Source organism: Calidris pugnax, unplaced genomic scaffold, assembly GCF_001431845.1.
Source record: "Calidris pugnax isolate Ruff unplaced genomic scaffold, ASM143184v1 scaffold147, whole genome shotgun sequence".
Classification (NCBI taxonomy): Eukaryota; Metazoa; Chordata; class Aves; order Charadriiformes; family Scolopacidae; genus Calidris; species Calidris pugnax.
The window spans coordinates 3,771,239-3,792,515 of NW_015092359.1; the positions used below are offsets into that span (position 1 = coordinate 3,771,239).

The window sequence follows — 21,277 nt, forward strand, 5'->3', positions numbered from 1 at the left end:
AGGAGAGGCTGAGGGACTTGGGTCTTTTTAGTCTGGAGAAGAGAAGGCTGAGGGGGGATCTGATCAATGCTTATAAATACTTAAAGGGAGGGTGTCAGGAGGATGGAGCTGGTCTTTTTTCAGTGGTGCCCAGGGACAGGACAAGAGGAAATGGGCACCAACTTGAATAGAAGAAGTTCCACCTAAAGATGAGGAGGAACTTTTTTCCTGTGAGGGTGGCAGAGCCCTGGCAGAGGCTGCCCAGGGAGGTGGTGGAGTCTCCTTCTCTGAAGACATTCAAACCCCACCTGGACACATTCCTGTGCAACCTGCTCTGGGTGGACCTGCTTTGGCAGGGGGGTTGGACTAGATGATCTCCAGAGGTCCCTTCCAACCCCACATGATTCTGTGATTCTGTGACCTGATTAAACTGCTGGTTGCTCTTCCTAACCCAGCACTCACTCTGAATACAGCCCTGCAAGCTATGTTTCAACATGGGGTTTGTCACATCCTACGCATCCTGCAGCCAGCTGCCCATAAGGCAGTCAAGTCACATTCCAGAGGGAGCTGCATGGTGGCAAGGGTGCTCTACAAATTGTTTGAATGGTAAAGACCTACTTTAAACTGGTTTAAAAGCACCGATTTTAGCCACTGACAGACGACAGCTAGCAAGAATTCTAGGCCCTGCCCTGCCCTTCTGAAGTCTGTCTCTTCAGAGGCAGAGCTGGCAGAAGAAAAGCCGTGCTTCCACGTGACCTGTGTGCCCCTGCTGTCACCGCAGTGCAAATCCACCCAGATTTTAGGCAAGGACAGTAGAGCGTGAGCAGGGAGGGTGATGGATGGAAACAGGGCCCCCCCTCTGCTGTGGGTCAATCGCCTACTCTCTGCCACCGGAGTCTCCACCACCACAGATTGGACTGACTGCTCTGGGGAGGAATCCATCCCAGTCTAAATCGTTGTAAAAATGATGCCAACAGCAAAAGCTCCCAGTGCCTCTTCAGAGATGTCTTTCAAAACCAGCCTTTGTTCCCAGCTGCCTACAACAGCTGCACTTTTTTTATGTAAAGCCGACGACAAAAGTAAAACTACCTAGTGACTCTTCTGCACTGTGAAGAACTACACCTGAAACTACAGCTTTGATTCTACTACTGTCAATCACAGCACAACACCACCTAATATTTCAGCAGCAAGACCCAGAGGAATTTTCCACCTCTCTCATCTGCACACACCGCTTCCCATAATTGCTGTCTCACCCATTTGCTCATCCAAAGGCTTTCAAGTGGATTTTTAAATCGCCGTTTTGCTGCTCTTCACGCCTACCAGGCTTTATTAGCTGGCAACACGTTGGTGCTTCAGAGAGCAACGCACCGTAGAGGACACTCTGCATCCAACAGTGCAATTAACAAGCTATACTGAAATTGTCTACGAGGGGTGACACTGCAGGACCCCAACCAGCATCCATCAAACTGTTTCTGTGATCTCTTTCCACGCTCCCTTTACATTCAAACGGAATATATAATGTTTCCAAGATTAATCTGGCTTTCCTCATCATCTGTGGAGGAAGACTGATTCTACTTTCTAACAAAATCAATTTCATGAATATTTATCGTTATATTATGCTTCCAGGAGCTGGTAAATGTTTACCTGCAAAACTACACCTAGCTGAAGGTAAGATAAAGCACTCTGCACTTACAGGCTGTCCAGCAAATGTTCTTCGACCTCTCACCTGACCGCCATTGCTCCAAAAACCCAGGAGAAATACAGTTTAATATAAGATCTAACCCTGTATTTTGGAGGAGACAGGAGGCACTGTATGCACACTCCATGCACCAGTTAACTGAAGAGAAACAAACAAACAAAAAGTTAGGGCAAAAAAAAAAAGATTCTTCTCAACTCCATCACTGTACAGTAATCAACTGCTTCTGCAGAGTGTTTTATTTCAGAGCAGCGAGGAGGAAAGCATTTAGCTCCTACCCAGTCAGCTTTCCTTCTGCTCAGCACATGAGAACCCAGATGGTTTAAGAGATGGGTAATTGAAATAGACGGTAGTTAACATTGCTGCTCTGAATTCTGAGGGTATTTTATTTCAAATCTGAAAATAAAAAGAGAGTCTGCAAGTCTGGTCTGGATTAAATGGAACTTGGTTGTGTGCCAGAAGCTAATTCATCCCATTGAGATGGGCCTCAGGGATCCTGAAGAGACCACCTGCTAGCAGGAATAAGGATGAAATCAGGAGCAACCTGTCTGGAAAGGGAATGAATATTGTGCCCAATGGCAGCTAGAAATTTAAGAGTAGGGTTGGTCTTGTTTTTTCAGCAGAGGCAGAAAGCCAGCAGCTCTGCTGTATCCTTTAAGTCCACGGCTCCGTGGCAAACTGTGGTTCGTGACTTCAGAAGGACATATTGCAAGATACCTTTAGCAACTCTCGAATGTTGGTGCCCAGAAGAGAGGACCAGGTGCTGAGTAGTGTGGCCAGCAGGTCGAGGGAGATTATCCTCCTCCTCTACTCTGCCCTGGTGAGGCCCCATCTGGAGCACTGGGTCCAGTTCTGGGCTCCCCAGTTCCAGAAGGACAGGGAACTGCTGGAGAGGGTACAGCAGAGGGCTACAAAGATGATGAGGGGCCTGGAGCATCTCCCTTATGAGGAGAGGCTGAGGGACTTGGGTCTTTTTAGTCTGGAGAAGAGAAGGCTGAGGGGGGATCTGATCAATGCCTATAAATACTTAAAGGGAGGGTGTCAAGAGGATGGGGCCGGTCTTTTTTCAGTGGTGCCCAGGGACAGGACAAGAGGAAATGGGCACCAACTGGAATAGAAGAAGTTCCACCTAAAGATGAGGAGGAACTTCTTTCCTGTGAGGGTGGCAGAGCCCTGGCAGAGGCTGCCCAGGGAGGTGGTGGAGTCTCCTTCTCTGGAGACATTCAAACCCCACCTGGACACGTTCCTGTGCAACCTGCTGTGGGTGGCCCTGCTTTGGCAGGGGGGGTTGGACTAGATGATCTCCAGAGGTCCCTTCCAACCCCACATCATTCTGTGAGGAAGGAGCTGGGAAGGTGCTGCAGGACTCCACCTTTGACTACACAGCTTAGCTTTCCATCCTCCTCTGGCCGTTCCCAGGAAGGGAAATAAGCACACCTCAGTACAAACTACAGCTATATGGTGCTATAAATGCCTTTCCATGATAAGACCATATCAAGGTCAAGACAGTTGGATAAATAATTGAAAATGAGATTTCCAATTCAAGCTGCCTACTCCCAGCTTTGCCCAGAAATTCAATCTCCGCCTCCTGTTTCTAGAACCAGTTGAGATTTTTCCCAGCATCCAAAATATCAAAGAACATTTAGAGGGGAAAAAAAAGCCCAAACAACAAAACAAACAAAAAAAACAAAACCAAAAAAAAACCACCCAACAACACTATTGCTTTTATATTCAGTTACATTGCTATTATGTGCTGAAACTCCCCGGTGACTTTGAAAAGCTGATCATAGAATCATAGAATTTCCCAGGCCGGAAGGGACCTTCAAGGTCATCTAGTCCCACCTCCCCGCAGTCAGCAGGGACACTCCCAACTAGACCAGGTTGCCCAGGGCCTCGTCGAGCCTCTCCTTGAATATCTCCAGGGATGGGGCCTCAACCACCTCCCTGGGCAACCTGTTCCAGTGCTCCACCACCCTCACAGTAAAGAACCCTCTCCTAATCTCCAGTCTAAATCTGCTCCCCTCCAGCTTGAAGCCATTCCCCCTCGTCCTGTCACTGCAGGCCTTTCTAAACAGGCTCTCCCCAGCCTTCCTGTAGGCTCCCTTCAGGTACTGGAAGGCTGCTATTAGGTCTCCCCGCAGCCTCCTCTTCTCCAGGCTGAACAACCCCAGGGCCTTCTGGGCTGCAACTGCATACTGCCTGCTCATGTCCAGCTTCTCATCCACCAGCACCCCCAAGTCCCTTTCCTCAGGGCTGCTTTCCAATACCTCACCCCCTAGTTTGTATTGGTGGCGAGGATTGTTCCGGCCCAGGTGCAGAACCTTGCATTTGCTCTTGTTGAACCTCATGAGGTTCACCTGGGCCCACCTCTCCAGCCTGTCCAGGTCCCTTTGGATGACATCCCATCCCTCTGGTGTATCGACAACACCACACAGCTTGGTATCGTCCGCAAACTTGCTGATGGTGCCTTTAATCTCCCTGTCTATATCATTGATAAAAATGTTAAACAGCACCGGCCCCAGCACGGACCCTTGAGGAACACCACTTGTGACTGGTTTGTGACTGATCAAAATGCCAGGAGGGTTTTGTTTGTTTTTTTTTCCACAGACTCAATGGATCGAATTGAAATGTATGAATCCTTCTCTACCCACCGACATCCTCCCCGCGCTCCCCGAGGACGCCTTTTACCTGTCTGCCACCACGTGTCCACGAGGGTGCAGCGCCCTTCTCCCACCACGTTGTAGAACCACTGCCAGGCTTCGTGGTTGATGGGCTCTCCCACTAGACCGACACAAGAAAGGGAAGATCCTGAGACCCAGGGTGGGGAAGGTGACAGGAGGTTCAATCATTAAGCAGAACGCCCTCACAGAGGTTTTTTTCTGGGATGTGCAAAGGACCGCGATGCGCTCATGGAACCGAGGACTGATTTATTTATATTTTTTTTTTCCCCCAGAAAGACCAAAAGGTAAGCAATAAACATCACTGAAAGTAACTAATCAATGCAGGTCGCATACAAGAACCTCTAGAAGCCTAAATAATGCAGGAAAATGCAGCTTAGGTCACCTACGCCAGTAAAATTCAAAGTGATGTCATTCACCGCTGGATAAATATTTCTTGCAAAGAATGTGATCCTTCAAAATTAAGCTAGGAAACAGGCAGTTACACTAAGGTTCAATGGCCCCAGCTTCAGTTTGTTTCTCCTTCTGCTGAGAAAATATCTGGAAAGCCAAAGAGGGAGCCTGCTTTGTTATCTGTTTTTAACCACATCCCATCTGGTCCAGCTGAGCTCCTCTGGTACCTTTCATTTCACCAGCTAGAACCCCCCTGACTTTTTCGGAAGAAGATTTCACGCTCCTTACCTGACCCCAAGGTCTTCAAGGATGATCTGTCGTATTTCTTCACCCACTCTTCTCCATAATTCAGCAGCAAGCGGATAGCCGTAGGTGCTCCATAAAACTGATTAATTTTCAACCTTTGTACCACTTCCCAGTAACGACCTGCAGGATCACAAACAGGCTTTTTATCTACCTAGCACCAACGTATGGCCACAAATGCTGAGCGGGCAGGTGAAGAGCCAAAGCTAAAGCTGTGACTACTCTGAGGACACAGCAAAGCCAATGGCAACCTTCTTTTTCTTCACCCTGGACGCACAGATGCTCCTGGATGTTCTATAGATACGTGGTCCAAAGAAACAGAGGTCCAAGAAAGCGAGCAGGCAGATCAATCACAGCAGACAGGTTCCTAAATCTCCTCTGTCCCGCTTTTTGTCTAGTCAAACCTTTGCCCCACCAGTTCCTCACCTGGGTCAGGGTACACCGGAGTGCTTTCGAAGAGGACGGAGGTGGCTCCGTTGCAGAGCGGTCCGTACACAACGTAGCTATGTCCCGTGATCCAGCCGATGTCAGCCACGCAGCCAAAAACGTCGCCTTGCTGGTAGTCAAATACATACTGCAAAGACAAACGTAAGGCCAGCTGACTCTCCGTTGGCAGGCTCAGAGCTTAAAGGTAAGGTGCTGGACCCGGCATCCAAGTTGGGGCAAGAAAGCCCAGAGGGCGAGCGGAGCCAGGCACCCAGGAAACAGCAGTACAAAGGCCACCCCGAGGTGAGGAAGCAAGACAGAGTGACTGGTCCCAGGGCTTCCAGGCTCCTGACTGCTTCTGCAAACATACGGGGAGGGTGGCTGTACCAGGAGCTACTCAGATCGGAGCCACAAAACTCCAACCAAAGCCCAGAAAGCTCACAGCCCCCCCTGGTTCCCAGGAGCCATGTGACTTCTGACTTCCCTCACAAACGGAGGGGGCAGCTCTTAACCAGAAGCAGGGTAAGACCATAAAAAGTGGTGCTGACAATGCAAACGCTCCTCTAGAGGTTTGCAGACAACTTGCAATGCCCAGCTGGCAATCTGCACGGACATCTGAGATGAGAAAGCTCAAGATGATTCAAGGATTGGAGCATCTCCCTGATGAGGAGAGGCTGAGAGAGCTGGGACTCTTTAGTCTGGAGAAGAGAAGGCTGAGGGGAGACCTTATCAATGCCTACAAGTATCTCAAGGGAGGGTTGAAGGAGGAGGGAGCCAGACTCTTTTCAGTGGTTCCCAGTGAGAGGACGAGGGGCAACGGGCACAAGTTGGAACATAAGAGGTTCCACTCAAATATGAGGAGAAACTTCTTCACGGTGAGGGTGGCAGAGCCCTGGAACAGGCTGCCCAGGGAGGGTGTGGAGTCCCCTTCTTTGGAGATTTTCAAGCCCCGCCTGGATGCCGTCCTGAGTAACATGCTCTAGCTCTAGGCAATCCTGCTTCAGCAGGGGAGTTGGACTAGATGATCTCTATGGTCCCTTCCAACTCTAAAAATTCAGTGAAATTCATTGAAAGATGAGCTGGTGGTACATGCTGGCAGCCCAGAAAGCCAACCCCATCCTGGGCTGCATCAGAAGAAGCATGGCCAGCAGGGCCAGGGAGGTGATTCTGCCCCTCTGCTCTGTGCTCCTGAGACCCCACCTGGAGCTCTGTGTCCAGCTCTGGAGTCCTCAGCACAGGAAGGACATGGACCTGTTGGAACGGGTCCCGCAGAGGGCCACGAAGATGATGAGAGGGATGGAGCACCTCTGCTGTGAGGACAGGCTGAGAGAGCTGGGGTTGTTCAGCCTGGAGAAGAGAAGGCTCCAGGGAGACCTTAGAGCAGCCTTCCAATATCTGAAGGGAGCTCCAGGAGAGCTGGGGAGGGACTCTTTGTCAGGGAGTGCAGTGACAGGACAAGGGGGAACGGTTTGAAATTGGAAGAGGGAAGATTTAGATGAGATACCAGAAAGAAATTCTTTCCTGTGAGGCTGGTGAGACACTGGAAGAGGTTGCCCAGAGAAGCTGTGGCTGCCCCATCCCTGGAGGAGTTCAAGGCCAGGCTGGATGGGGCTTGGAGCAACCTGGTCTGGTGGGAGGTGTCCCTGCCTAGGGCAGGGGGGTTTGAACTCCATGATCTTCAAGGTCCCTTCCAACCCAAACCTTTCTATGATACCTAAGGTTGCCTACCCCAGGCAGTCCACGTGGTAAAGTGGACCTTGAGCTGCAGGGAGGCTGCAGCCTCGGAGGCTCAGACCCCTCAGATACCAGCAGGTTTCCATGAGAAAGCTGGAGAAACCGATATGTGCCCATGAAACTTTTTCTGCAAAATGTTCTTAGCTGCTCAGCTTCTCAATCAGTGTCTCGCCTTCTAGACACTCTCCTCTCCCTGCTCATCAAATTCAAGGTAAATATCTTGGAGAACTCATTATCTTGTCTTGGTTACAAAAAATACTTCCCACTGTAAATCTACTTCCTCAGTCATATCGTGAAGAGGTCCTGACTCATAAGGCAGAGTCAATTTTATCTTTTAAATGAAAGAAGTTGGATAAGAACTAAAAGAAAACCCCATGATGTAGGACAAGAGCGTCACACGTGAGTGTGCAAAGATCACAGAGGCCACACAGGTCAGCTAATCCCTCTACCTAGAAGAGCCAATTCTCACCTTTCCTTTGCACATGCCTTTCCCTGTCAGGCTCTAAAGTACCCACTAAAAGGACCACAGCTGCACAGTGCCACCTTCACTTCTGCACCAGGGTGCAAGATCTAACTTTAGGACTAAGACAGAGAGAGAGGTGCCTTGGCGATTGAGCTGTCACTTAGAAAAGCTGGCGCAAAAAAAAACCCTTCATGCAAAAGAAGTCTGACGCCCACACATCCCAATCTTCTAAAACTCCAACTGTGTCAGCCTAAAGAAAAGAAAACTCCTGCCTGAATTGTGCGTGATTACAAACAAGGCGGTACCGCTAAGGCCAGATGGAGATCTTCCACTGCAGCCCCTCCACATTTCACTGTTACCTTTTCATACGCAGAGCTGAGACCAGAAGCTTCAAGAAGCAGTGCCTTGATTTTTTTTTTTGTTTGTTTGTTTTTTTGGTTTTTTTTTTCTTTTAGGGAAAGAGGCTTATAACATTTAGCCTAGATCACGCGGAAACACAGCGCAAAGGTGCGACCACAGAGCATGGATGTAATTTTTGATCCTTCAGAAAAGTGCTAATGCAAAGAGGTTGTTTTAAGAGTCCAGATCCCTCCTGAAATAAAAAAAAGACCAAACCACGACGTGGGGTAATATTCACATTACCCACACCAGTAAGATACTTACTGCAATCTCCTCAGCCACATCACTTTAACGTCCACAAATTTTGGCCTGCAACACTAGCGCATTTTAAAGGCAAAAAGCAACAGTTCCCTTCCTTTCATAACTCTAGGCTCTGGTTTGCATAGTCCCGTATTCCCCAGGAACAAAGCCTGAAGATTAATTACCACGTTCTCCTGTCAATTTTTCACTTTGTTTACACCCACTGAGCCAACTGGGCAGCGGACACGGAACACAGCAACCCCCACCGGTCCATGAGACCTCTCATGAGTACTGCTGGGAGGTGAGTGAAGCCTTTCCAGGGGATGGAAGTGGAGTTACCTTGTGCGTGACAGCGGCGTACAGCAGGTACCCAGCCTGGGTGTGAACGATTCCTTTGGGCTTCCCAGTGCTGCCCGAGGTGTAGAGCATGAAAAGCACGTCCTCGCTGTCCATGCTTTCTGGAGCGCACACAGAAGCTGCCTTGGCCATCTCCTAAGGGGAAAAAAAAAAATAAAAAATAAAAAATAAAAAGGCGGTAATGACAGAAAGACTTTGACTGGATGGACCCAACCAACACTCCATCTGTAAGCATGTCCGCAGTGAGCCAACGATGTGCCCTTGTGGCCAAGAAGGCCAATGGCATCCTGGGGGGCATCAGGAAGAGTGGGACCAGCAGGTGGAGGGAGGTCATCCTGCCCCTCTGCTCTGCCCTGGGGAGGCCCCATCTGGAGCACTGGGACCAGTTCTGGGCTCCCCAGTTCCAGAAGGACAGGGAACTGCTGGAGAGGGTCCAGCAGAGGGCTACAAAGATGATTTGGGGACTAGAATATGTGTCATATGAGGAAAGGCTGAGGGACTTGGGTCTTTTTAGTCTGGAGAAGAGAAGGCTGAGGGGGGGATCTGATCAATGCTTATAAATACTTCAAGGGAGGGTGTCAAGAGGATGGGGCCGGTCTTTTTTCAGTGGTGCCCAGGCACAGGACAAGCGATAACAGGGCCAAACTTGAATAGCAGAAGTTCAAACTAAAGATGAGGAGGAACTTCTTTCCTGGGAGGGTGGCAGAGCCCTGGCAGAGGCTGCCCAGGGAGGTGGTGGAGTCTCCTTCTCTGGAGACGTTCAAACCCCGCCTGGACACGTTCCTGTGCAACCTGCTGTGGGTGGACCTGCTTTGGCAGTGGGGGTTGGACTAGATGACCTCCAGAGGTCCCTTCCAACCCCGTATCGTTCCGTGTCCAGAGACAAGAACCGCTGTTGTCCCCTTGCACACGTCTGTGGATGTACCATAGGTTATATGTGCTCACCTAGTGGAAAGGTTCCTGTGGACATGTAGCACCAAGCCCCTCTGCCAATACCCATGCCCAGCACAGAAGTCAACGGGAATTGGCCAGATAAAATAATATTTCAGGTATAAAAAAAAATGGTGGATCACAAGCTTACACTTCCAGCCTTTGCAAGCTGCTGGTAGAAAACCAAAGTGTGACCGCAAACATGAACCACACTTGACAGCAGCAGCAAGGCTGGCTGGATACTGTTTCACTGAATTTCACTGAATTTTTAGAGTTGGAAGGGACCACAGAGATCATCTAGTCCAACTCCTCTGCCAAAGCAGGACCACCCACAGCTTGTCAGAGCACGTTACTCAGGAGCATCCAGGCGGGTCTTGAAAATCTCCAAAGAAGGGGACTCCACACCCTCCCTGGGCAGCCTCTTCCAGGGCTCTGTCACTCTCACCGTGAAGAAGTTTCTCCTCATATTTGAGTGGAACCTCTTATGTTCCAACTTGTGCCCATTGCCCCTTGTCCTCTCACTGGCAACTACTGAAAAGAGTCTGGTTCCCTCCTCCCTCAGCCCGCCCTTGAGATACTAAGGTCTCCCCTCAGCCTTCTCTTCTCCAGACTAAAGAGTCCCAGCTCTCTCAGTCTCTCCTCATAAGGGAGATGCTCCAGTCCTCGAATCATCTTTGTAGCCCTACGCTGGACTCAGCATAGGACCTTCGTTTTCATTTTAAAACCACAGAGCTGCAGTCAAACTGTGCATTCATCTCCCTTTCCTGGACCCAGCAGTGGATGACTGTCCTATCCATTTGATCCTCAAATTCTAATCGCTTCTACCTGTGAGAAGGAGAGTGCTTTTCTCTCCTGCCTCTGTCACTCTCCTCATACTCCACTGTTTGGCCAGGTCGGGGAGATCCTCTCCTCACCCCTACACTCAGAACCACGGGAGGGAAGGATGCAAAGTTCAGAGCAAACTTTTGGTCCAGCTTGAGTGCCCAGACCAGCAGAGGAAGAGGAATAATAGGCTTTGAAAGAGATGCTTGTGGTCACCACAGAGGGCTTTGTCTGCCCAGACAGTAGATTTTTCAGGAAGAGGCTGAACATTTTTCTGAGGCGTGTACAAACTTAATTACACGCAGTAATCACCGTGTGTTCCAGATGCTCAACATATGGCTGCTCAAAAAGCACAGCTGGCTTGCTTCTCTCGGGCTCTGCACTGTCCTAGATGAATAACGATTCCAGCAATGGGTTATTAGGTGGCTATTTGAAGGCATTTTTAGGTACTGCCTTCTTACAATTAACACTGTAAACGAGCTATATTTACAAGTGAACACTACCAGCAGCAGGTCCAATTGTTTGTAAGAGCCTGACATACAAAGCTTAGTTAAAATACGAAGAGCTGACAGAGTCAGGTGTCATTTGTAGCCTCCGAGCTACAGCACTCCTGCTCCTCTCGGGTATTTATTGTGACAATTCAGACTGACTTGTCAGTTTTTGACACTAAGAAGGAGTTCTCATAGGCTCCATTCCAACACCAGCTGGAATGGTGCACTAAGCCATTGCACAAGAGCTGGAAAGCACAACTGCCATAAAGATCAGTCACGACAGAGTTAACAGCGTTAATGGTTTAATTCTTGTTGTTTCAGACCCTACAACTGACAATGGGCTCAGCTCTCCATCACCAAAGCCCCTCAGGCTGTTTGCAGACTAAGGAAAATCATCAGAAATGCGCTTTGTGGAGTAAGAAGTAAGACAATTTCTGTATAAAACCTGCCTTCTCTGTTTAACTTACCCTAGTAGCGGCTCCTATCTCATCTGACCAGCACAGGGACTCCTGAGTAATTATCTTGGCTCCAGACGGGGGATTTCCAGGCATTATTGCGATGAGTACTTTCTGTTTACTGCTGCTGGCAAACTGATAAAACTACTTCTGTGTTGGGCTTCCGTCCTGTGCGTACCAGCTAAACGCATTAAAATGTCTGCTGTTTTCTTCCCCAGGAAGCACAGGTTCTAAATATTCCCAAGCCACGGCTGTCCTACCATCGCGGGGTAACCAGGACACTGTCTGTAGGGCTGTCCCCCCCCAAGTCTCTCCAGGAACTTGGATTGTTTCTGCGCTGCCTTTCAACAGCGTCCTGGACAAATCGGGACAGGGTGTGTGGACACGGGCCGACAGCAGCAGCGGCGGTGTTGGTGTCAGGAAACACCCCTTCCTTAAACCTCAGCGCCGTTTGCCAGACTACAAAAAGGGAGCAGCACAGCTCCTCCACCCACCCTGAGCTGACTGACGGAGCTGCTTCCACTCCCAGCCCCAGCAGACTGTAAATACAGGCACAATCCATTGAAGGATGAAGATCCAGATGCCATAAGGGGCATAGAATCATAGAATGGTCAGAGTTGGAAGGGACCTTAAAGATCATCCAGTTCCAGCCCCCCTGCCATGGGCAGGGACACCTCCCACCAGACCAGGTTGCTCCAAGCCCCATCCAGCCTGGCCTTGAACCCCTCCAGGGATGGGGCAGCCACAGCTTCTCTGGGCAACCTCTTCCAGTGTCTCACCACCCTCACAGCAAAGAATTTCTTCCTAGTATCTAATCTAAATCTCCCTTCTTTCAGTTTAAAACCGTTCCCCCTTGTCCTGTCACTGCACTCCCTGACAAAGAGTCCCTCCCCAGCTCTCCTGGAGCTCCCTTCAGATCTTGGAAGGCTGCTCCAAGGTCTCCCCGGAGCCTTCTCTTCTCCAGGCTGAACAACCCCAGCTCTCTCAGCCTGTCTTCACAGCAGAGGTGCTCCATCCCTCTCATCATCTTCGTGGCCCTCTGCGGGACCTGTTCCAACAGGTCCATGTCCTTCCTGTGCTGAGGACTCCAGAGCTGGACACAGAGCTCCAGGTGGGGTCTCAGGAGCGCAGAGCAGAGGGGCAGAACCCCCTCCCTGGCCCTGCTGGCCACACTTCTCTTGATGCAGCCCAGGATGGGGTTGGCTTTCTGGGCTGCCAGCGCGCACTGCCGGCTCATGGTGAGCTTCTCATCCACGAGCACTCCCAAGTCCTTCTCCTCAGGTCTGCTCTCCAGCAATGGCTGCAGAGAGCATCCAGCATCTCCTTTTAATCTGCAGAGCTCAGGTCCAAAAGGCGCAGATGGGGAGAAAGGTGATCTAGCCAACCCTCAGACCCCTAAGGAGTAATCCGGAGTGCCAGTGGGTGTCTGTGAGGACATACAGATGCTGTCACTGCAACACAGCTGTATCCATCAGCCCACAGGGGTACTGTGACACCACAAGAAGAGCATCTCACCCCGAAAATCAGCTCCAGAAGTGGTGTAAAGGCCAGTCATTGCTGGTAGGTCTGGTGTGGCTCCACTGGAGTGCCAAGAGGCAGCGCAAGCAGCTGCTTCATGGCTTTTAGCTCAGCTCACCTATGCAAGGGAAGTATGGAGGCTACTTGGTCTTCCTTGGCTGCCAACTCCCAGTGTAGCCCACAGCAGATCAAAGACCAGAGCCAAATATCAGAGCGTGTGTGATCTACACGTTCATCAAGACTCTCACACGTATGTTCTACACAGCCCAGCACTGGGTCTCTCAGAGATGTCCAAGTGAGCTGGTCCCTACATTTATTAGCACGCTTATTTCTCTTCCCTAGCACCATGTTCACAACACATAAGGAGAAACAAGGAAGGTTTAACACCACCAACATTACCTCCTCAAGGGAAACATCACGGTCACCCATCTGGACTTCGTTATCTGTCCTCTGAGCCACAAAGACGTGTTTGATGCTTGGACAGCTCTTCACAGCTTCATCCACAGTTGTCTTCAGCTCGATGATTCGGCCTCCCCTGACCCCCTGGTTGTAGGTGATAACTGCTTTGCATCCAGCTAAAAAGAGAAAAAAATTAGCAGGTATACCAGCCCGTTTTTCAGGCTAGTACGTGTGCTCTGCTTTCATTACTTTGGGGGATGATGTAAAGTACAACGTGTGTGACAAGGACACAGAACTCATATCAACCTAAACCAGTCAGCATCACTGACAAAAACACTTGAAAACCTGAGACCCACAGAGATGAGGGGTAGCAGGAACCTCCGTAGGTTATCTAGGCCATCTCCTAGATCATGGACCTGTTGGAACAGGTCCAGCAGAGGGCCACGAAGATGATCAGAGGGATGGAGCACCTCTGCTGTGAAGACAGGCTGAGAGAGCTGGGGTTGTTCAGCCTGGAGAAGAGAAGGCTCCGGGGAGACCTTGTAGCAGCCTTCCAAGATCTGAAGGGAGCTCCAGGAGAGCTGGGGAGGGACTCTTTGTCAGGGAGTGCAGTGACAGGACAAGGGGGAACGGTTTGAAATTGGAAGAGGGGAGATTTAGATGAGATGCCAGAAAGAAATTCTTTGCTGTGAGGGTGGTGAGGCACTGGAAGAGGTTGCCCAGAGAAGCTGTGGCTGCCCCATCCCTGGAGGGGTTCAAGGCCAGGCTGGATGGGGCTTGGAGCAACCTGGTCTGGTGGGAGGTGTCCCTGCCCAGGGCAGGGGGGTTGGAACTGGATGATCTTTAAGGTCCCTTCCAACTCTGACCATTCTATGATTCTCCCAAACCAGAGTTGGCTCCAGCCAAGCCCTTTCCTACGGCTGTCAGTCCGATCTTCCTAAAACACTCCGATGTTCCCACCAGCCCATCATGAAGATGAGAAAGTCTTTCCCAATGTCTCACCCTGGGCACCACTCACAGCAGTTTAAACACCTCCGTTCCTGCCTAGCAAAGCCGACACACTGGAGTTTCTTCCCAGTTTTCTGTGTTGGAGCAAATATCACTGCTCTACCCTAACAGCTCACACCCTGGAAGCAGCGCAAGGCTTCTTAGGACCTTAGTGAACAAGCACCTTCTTTACCCTTTCCCATCCTCTCTCCAGGACTGCACACAACCACAGGAACAGCACCAAACTCTGCAGCCGCTCGGGAGCGTCCTGGTTTGAGGTAAAACAGAACTAATATTTTGTTCTGTAGTTTTTTCCTTTTTTGAGCTGGGCCTCTTCTAACAAACTAAACTCTGAGATTAACAGCGTATTGTTCAGAAACTGTTCACTCTCACAGGGCTAAGACCTGATTATATCCAAGGAATGGTGTGCAGAGAGGCCCCTGCTTATACTTATTGCTATAACAATCAAGGTCAGGTAAATTCGTTATCTGCCCCGTTGGAGGGTCGGAAGCGGAAAAGCGTAGAGGGGTCACACCTGTGGGGAGGAGGGGACAGGACAGGTGACCTAAAACTGACCAACAGGGTATTCCATCCCATCTGCATCATGCACAGCATAAAAGCTGAGGGGTCAAAGCGTCACTTCTCCTTATTCAGTGGCCAATGGCTGAGGAGGACCCTGCCTGTTCATCTGCCTTTGATCCTGATCCGAGCGTTCCTGACTCCAGAGCCAGAATCCAGCCCCTGTCCATCACCGAGTCCAGCCTTGGACCTTTCCCTGTGCCTCCTGGTGATGTGATCATCATCCTGGGAGCTTGATAAGGTTTTGTATATACTGTATACTTTTTTTTCCCCCCCTTTTTTTCCCCTTTTCTTCTTATTATTTATTATTTCATTATTTATTAATATTTTCATTAAAGTAGTTCGGTTCTTTCTAATCTCATAAATCTCTTTTATCTCTTCCTCTCCTCTCTTTTTCTTAGAGGAGGAGGAGGTTGGGGGGGGGGCATCACTCGTTCTGGTTGGTCAATCTGGCCAAAATCACGACACGGAGGCGTTACCCTGCTCGGAGAGATACCTGCAGCCTTCCCAAACTCACCCCGACCTGGAGGGGAAGCCTCCTGGAAGCCCCAGCACACAGCAGCTCTCTGGCAGAGCACTTCCAACCGTGCCACGCTCCGTTAATTACGGAGCTGTGGCTGCAGAGAAATGGCTCTTTAGCCCATCACAAGAGGCCAAAAGTGAGGGATAACTAAAACGGACTCGCTCTCTATAGATTAACTCTGCAGGGAAAAAAAAAAAAAAAAAGCATGAAAATTGCTCTAAGACTTATTCCCTCGCGCCAGCCATAAAGAAAGGGATGTGACTGCCAGGACACGAGCCACTTGCTATTTTGGTTTTCTGCTGGTATTTTTAGAGTTACTTTTTACCTAATCAAGCTGCAAGTGCTGCGGGATGAGAACATCTCTCCTTCTCAAGCTGGGGAGGGAAGGGGCTGCCAGCGCTTCCCAGCGCCACGCATCAATCACAGCGCCACAATCCAGGCTGCAGATTTAGCACCATGTGCAGGAGCATCAAAGAAACACTGGGAAAGAAGAAATCAGGGCCCCACGCCTATAAGCTCTGGCTCTCCCTCCGGCTCCACTGCTGTCTGGCAGCAACCCAGCCCAGCCTGAATGTTAAGCCATTTATAAAAGTGTTTTAAGGGCAGAGGATGCCGCGTCTGTCGCTAAGGAAAAGTACATTGCAAAGGAGTAAATTATCCTGCCGGCCGAGAATGAACCTTTTTTCTCCTTCTGCCAAGAAAACGCAGAATTGGGATGCGCTTTGGAGCACCGTCCCCAGGGGTTTGTTCCCCAGTCTGCATCTAATCACAGAATTGTCAGAGTTGGAAGGGACCTTCTAGGGATCCTCCAGCCCAACTCCCCTGCCAAAGCAGGGCTGCCCAGAGCACATCACTCAGGAGCATCCAGGCGGGCCTTGAAGATCTCCAGAGAAGGGGACTCCACACCCTCCCTGGGCAGCCTCTGCCAGGGCTCTGCCACCCTCACCCCAAAGAAGTTCTTCCTCACATTGGAGTGGAACTTCCCATGGTCCAGCTTGTGCCCGTTGCCCCTCGTCCTGTCACTGGGAACCACTGAAAAGAGTCTGGCTCCATCCTCCCTCAACCCACCCTTTAGATCCTTGTCAGCATTAATAAGATCTCCCCTCAGCCTTCTCTTCTCCAGGCTAAAGAGCCCCAGCTCTCTCAGCCTTTCCTCATCAGGGAGATGCTCCAATCCTTGAATCATCTTTGTTGCCCTACGCTGGACTCTCTCCAGCAGTTCCCTGTCTCTCTTGAACTGGGGAGCCCCTAACTGGACGCAGGATTCCAGTTGTGGCCTCCCCAGTGCAGAGCAGAGGGGGAGAATGACCTCCCTCCACCTCCTGGCCACACTCTTCCCTACGTAGCCCAAGATCCCATTGGCCCTCTTGGCCACAAGGACACATTGCTGGCTCTACTTACAGTCATTGATCCTCCCAGCCAAGGACTCGGCACTGAATCCAGCGAAGATCACAGTGTGAACGGCACCAATCCTGGCGCAGGCCAGCATGGCCGCCACCGACAAGGGAGACACGGACATGTAGATGGCCACCTTGTCCCCTTTCTGTATCCCATACTTCTTCAGGGTGTTGGCAAGACGGCAAGTCAGATCCAGAAGTTCCCTGCGGCACAGAAGCAACCTTGTGACACCACCCACACAACCCGTTTTACGCGGGGGAGCCAAAAAAAAAGGGTGAACTTGAAACCAAGGAAGGCATCACCACCACCTCTGGACCTCGTCATCACCAGCAGCAGAGGGCACGACCAGCTTTTGTACCTTAAAGAAGGGTGGCCTGGGGTGTAGTGAGAGCCAGAATGCTCCTGCCACTGGGGAGAGAAGAAGGATGAGCAAGAGCTCTGCCTGGACCTGCTGGGATCATGAGTGGGTAGAGCAGCCTGTCCTGCTGCCTCCAGAAGTCCGTGTCCGTTTTAGCCCTGCCTTGATGCCTTTTTCAACCAGGAGGCTCAGACAGAAGCTGCTGGGAACATGTGTGGGATAAAGAGGAGATGAAATGGAAGCTCTTTGTCCCAAGACCCCCGGCAACGTTTGTGCTGGGGAACTGCTGGAAGTACTTGGCAACAAGGAGCTTCTCTTTAAATTGCCAGCATAAAAAAAAAAAAAAAAAAAGGCATTTGCGTGCAGAAGGAAGAAAAGGAGAAGTCCCCCAGACACTGGAGTGGCAGGTTCTGGATCCCTTCACTGCCACTCTGCTGCAGAGCCCAGCAGCCTCGCAGAAGGGAGACACTGCCCCGAAGTCGAACCACGGCCTTGAGAAATTTGGGACCACGAAGGACGGGAACAAAGGCTCTTTTCACAGGGCCTGCCGCTGCGACGTGCTGACTTCACAGCAGAAATGTTCCTCTAAAGGAATGAAAAAGCAGCCTGTGGGGCAAGGACTTGCACAGACACTCCCTCTGATGCCTGCGCGGGGGACAACGCGACTGCAGGCGTCCCTGGGGACCGAGATGCTGCCATGACCTCACCAGCTCTCTGCGGGCCGGCAGCGGGAGGGCTTGGAGAAGAAGACAGGTAACTGTGCCTGGTGAGGAGCAGTCTCACATCGAGGGAGGAGGTGACCCTCAGGAGGAACAGCACCCCTTAACCGGTGCCAGGAAAAGACTCGCAGAATCCGCCAGGAATAAAATTGTCCTCTGGGCTCAGGAACTCACTAAGTACCAAGGCCCAGAGGGGACTGACATCTTCTATTTCACTGAATTTCACTGAATTTTTTAGAGTTGGAAGGGACCACAGAGATCATCTAGTCCAACTCCCCTGCTGAAGCAGGATTGCCTAGAGCTAGAGCATGTTACTCAGGAGCATCCAGGCGGGTCTTGAAAATCTCCAAGGAAGGGGACTCCACACCCTCCCTGGGCAGCCTGTTCCAGGGCTCTGTCACCCTCACCGTGAAGAAGTTTCTCCTAAGGAGCGGTCTCACGTCGAGGGAGGAGGTGACCCTCAGGAGGAACAGCACCCCTTAACGGGTGCCAGGAAAAGACTCGCAGAATCCGCCAGGAATAAAATTGTCCTCTGGGCTCAGGAACTCACTAAGTACCAAGGCCCAGAGGGGACTGACATCTTCTATTTCACTGAATTTCACTGAATTTTTTAGAGTTGGAAGGGACCACAGAGATCATCTAGTCCAACTCCCCTGCTGAAGCAGGATTGCCTAGAGCTAGAGCATGTTACTCAGGAGCATCCAGGCGGGTCTTGAAAATCTCCAAGGAAGGGGACTCCACACCCTCCCTGGGCAGCCTGTTCCAGGGCTCTGTCACCCTCACCGTGAAGAAGTTTCTCCTCATATTTGAGTGGAACCTCTTATGTTCCAACTTGTGCCCGTTGCCCCTCGTCCTCTCACTGGGAACCACTGAAAAGAGTCTGGCTCCCTCCTCCTTCAACCCTCCCTTGAGATACTTGTAGGCGTTGATAAGGTCTCCCCTCAGCCTTCTCTTCTCCAGACTAAAGAGTCCCAGCTCTCTCAGTCTCTCCTCATAAGGACATAAGGTGCTCTCCTAGCACACACATCTCCAACCCGTCACCTGGGAACCCTTAGGCGTCTGTAAGCTACATCACCAGGGACTCCAAAAACTGCTAAAACACAAATGAATACAGGAGCTCTGTGTCCAGCTCTGGAGTCCTCAACACAGGAAGGACATGGACCTGTTGGAACGGGTCCAGCAGAGGGCCACGCAGATGATGAGAGGGCTGGAGCACCTCTGCTGTGAGGACAGGCTGAGAGAGCTGGAGTTGTTCAGCCTGGAGAAGAGAAGGCTCCGGGGAGACCTTGGAGCAGCCTTCCAATATCTGAAGGGAGCTCCAGGAGAGCTGGGGAGGGACTCTTTGTCAGGGAGTGCAGTGACAGGACAAGGGGGAACGGTTTTAAACTGAAAGAAGGGAGATTTAGATTAGATACCAGGAAGAAATTCTTTGCTGTGAGGGTGGTGAGGCACTGGAAGAGGTTGCCCAGAGAAGCTGTGGCTGCCCCATCCCTGGAGGGGTTCAAGGCCAGGCTGGATGGGGCTTGGAGCAACCTGGTCTGGTGGGAGGTGTCCCTGCCCATGGCAGGGGGGTTGGAACTCCATGATCTTTAAGGACCCTTCCAACCCAAACCACTCTATGAATTTCAGGGGTCTGCATTCCATAGTAAGCTATAAAGCATGAATCTTCCAACCTATCCTTATCTCCCAGAACTGGCAATAGCTGTGAAAACACAAACAAACAAACAAAACCAGTTTTCAGCCAGTGGCTAAGCTGCAGATGAAATGAAACGCTGTTTCTGGTCCATCAAAAAGTGTTTAGTTTCTGTTTTTAAACCAATGCAAGCTGGAAATAGGCAAAGCCCAAGTGCTCCACTTTGGAAATGTCATAACAAAACCAGGGGCTGAGAACAACTTGGCATCTTACTTCTTTAGGATAAAACTCCATCTGCAGCGTTGAGGGCAGTGAGGTGACACAGCCCCAGAGATGGCTGGAGGGATACCGCTGCCCTGCCATCTCTGGATGGAAAATAAAAAAAATGAGCCTCGAATCCCAGCCACAGCACTTTAATGTTATTTATTTTAAGACTATTCCTGTAGCACTGAGTGAATAGAGCACTCCTGAAGCTCAGGGGCTCAGAGAGGTGGCCAGATGTGCTCAGTGCCTGCTCTCTGGCAGGAGCTGCCACCGCAGAGACACCCACAAGCCTGCAGAAAGCAGATACGGAGTGGCTTTACCCCAGACCTAATTTCCTCCTAATCCCTTACAGCTAGAGATCAGCCTAAACTCTGAAGCACAGCATTCGATACCTTTTCCCAAGCGCTTTCCGACCACACATGTTCCTGCTGCCTCCATAAGTGCACGGTCTGATAGATGTATGATTTTCATAGAATCATAGAATCATTGAGGTTGGAAGAGACCCTTGGGATCATCGAGTCCAACCATCTCCCCTACTCTACAAAGTCCTCCCCTACACCATATCCCCCAACACCACCTCTAAACGGCTCTTAAACACAGCCAGGGATGGTGACTCAACCCCCTCCCTGGGCAGCCTGTTCCAATGCCCGACCACTCTTTGGGTGAAAAATTCCTTCCTAATGTTCAATCTAAACCTGCCCTGTTGGAGCTTGAAGCCGTTCCCTCTCGTTCTGTCACTAATTACCTGTGAGAAGAGACCAGCACCAACCTCTCTACAGTGTCCTTTCAAGTAGTTGTAGAGAGTGATGAGGTCTCCCCTCAGCCTCCTCTTCCTCATACTGAACAGCCCCAGCTCCTTCAGCCGCTCTTCATATGATTTGTCTTCTACTTTTGCTTACTTCTACTAAGTTCATGAACCGAACGACTTCCATGCAGTAATGAATTCCCACCCAACGTTTGTTTTTTTTATGCCTTGTCCTAAAAGGTCACGTTCCCTGGTCCAGAATTCATCCGACGTCGCATTAGAGAAAAAAATTTCAATGCGGATAAATGCTAAAGAGCCAAAACAAGCCCAAACAAAACCGAGCTGCTCAACTGCAGAGCACAGGAAGGGAAATAAGCCCCAGAGAGGCAGTTGTGAGAAAGCAAAATAAAAACCACTTATCTGCGGTGGAAAATACCCAAGGGCTTTCAGAGCTGCAGCCTCTTTCTCCTGAGCAGAAATGCCAGAAGGTCATCCTTTCTGCACAGCTCCCTGCATCACTTGCTTATTCGGGAACCGGTGACCACGATGGCAGAAGCTCTCGTTGCTGGGGATTTTCTTCCACAATTAACCCCGATTTAACATTTGCTTAATGAGACTGTGTGAGCAAGCTGATAGACAATAAGGGCCAAGTCTTCACCCTGGGATCTATTCGCTTTGCTTTCTACCTCGTGCTCTGAAAGGGCGAGATGGGAAGGCCCTTGGGAGGTCCCATGGAGGTGCAGCACACGGGGGAACGGACGCAAAGGTAAAGGGAGGGTGAAGCCAAG

The 21,277-nt window shown here is 50.6% G+C and overlaps 1 protein-coding gene across 1 annotated transcript in view; it reads right to left on the reverse strand.

Moving 5' to 3' along the window:
* The window catches only part of ACSS1 (acyl-CoA synthetase short-chain family member 1), a 64,410-nt gene that overhangs the window by 25,910 nt on the left and 17,223 nt on the right, over positions 1-21,277 (reverse strand). The window contains exons 3-8 of the mRNA XM_014962371.1: positions 16,774-16,973; positions 13,284-13,459; positions 8,651-8,803; positions 5,476-5,623; positions 5,035-5,172; positions 4,364-4,456 (exon numbers count right to left, since the gene is read on the reverse strand). Coding sequence (XP_014817857.1) covers positions 4,364-4,456; positions 5,035-5,172; positions 5,476-5,623; positions 8,651-8,803; positions 13,284-13,459; positions 16,774-16,973 — 908 coding nt within the window. The remainder of the gene's footprint in view (positions 1-4,363; positions 4,457-5,034; positions 5,173-5,475; positions 5,624-8,650; positions 8,804-13,283; positions 13,460-16,773; positions 16,974-21,277) is intronic.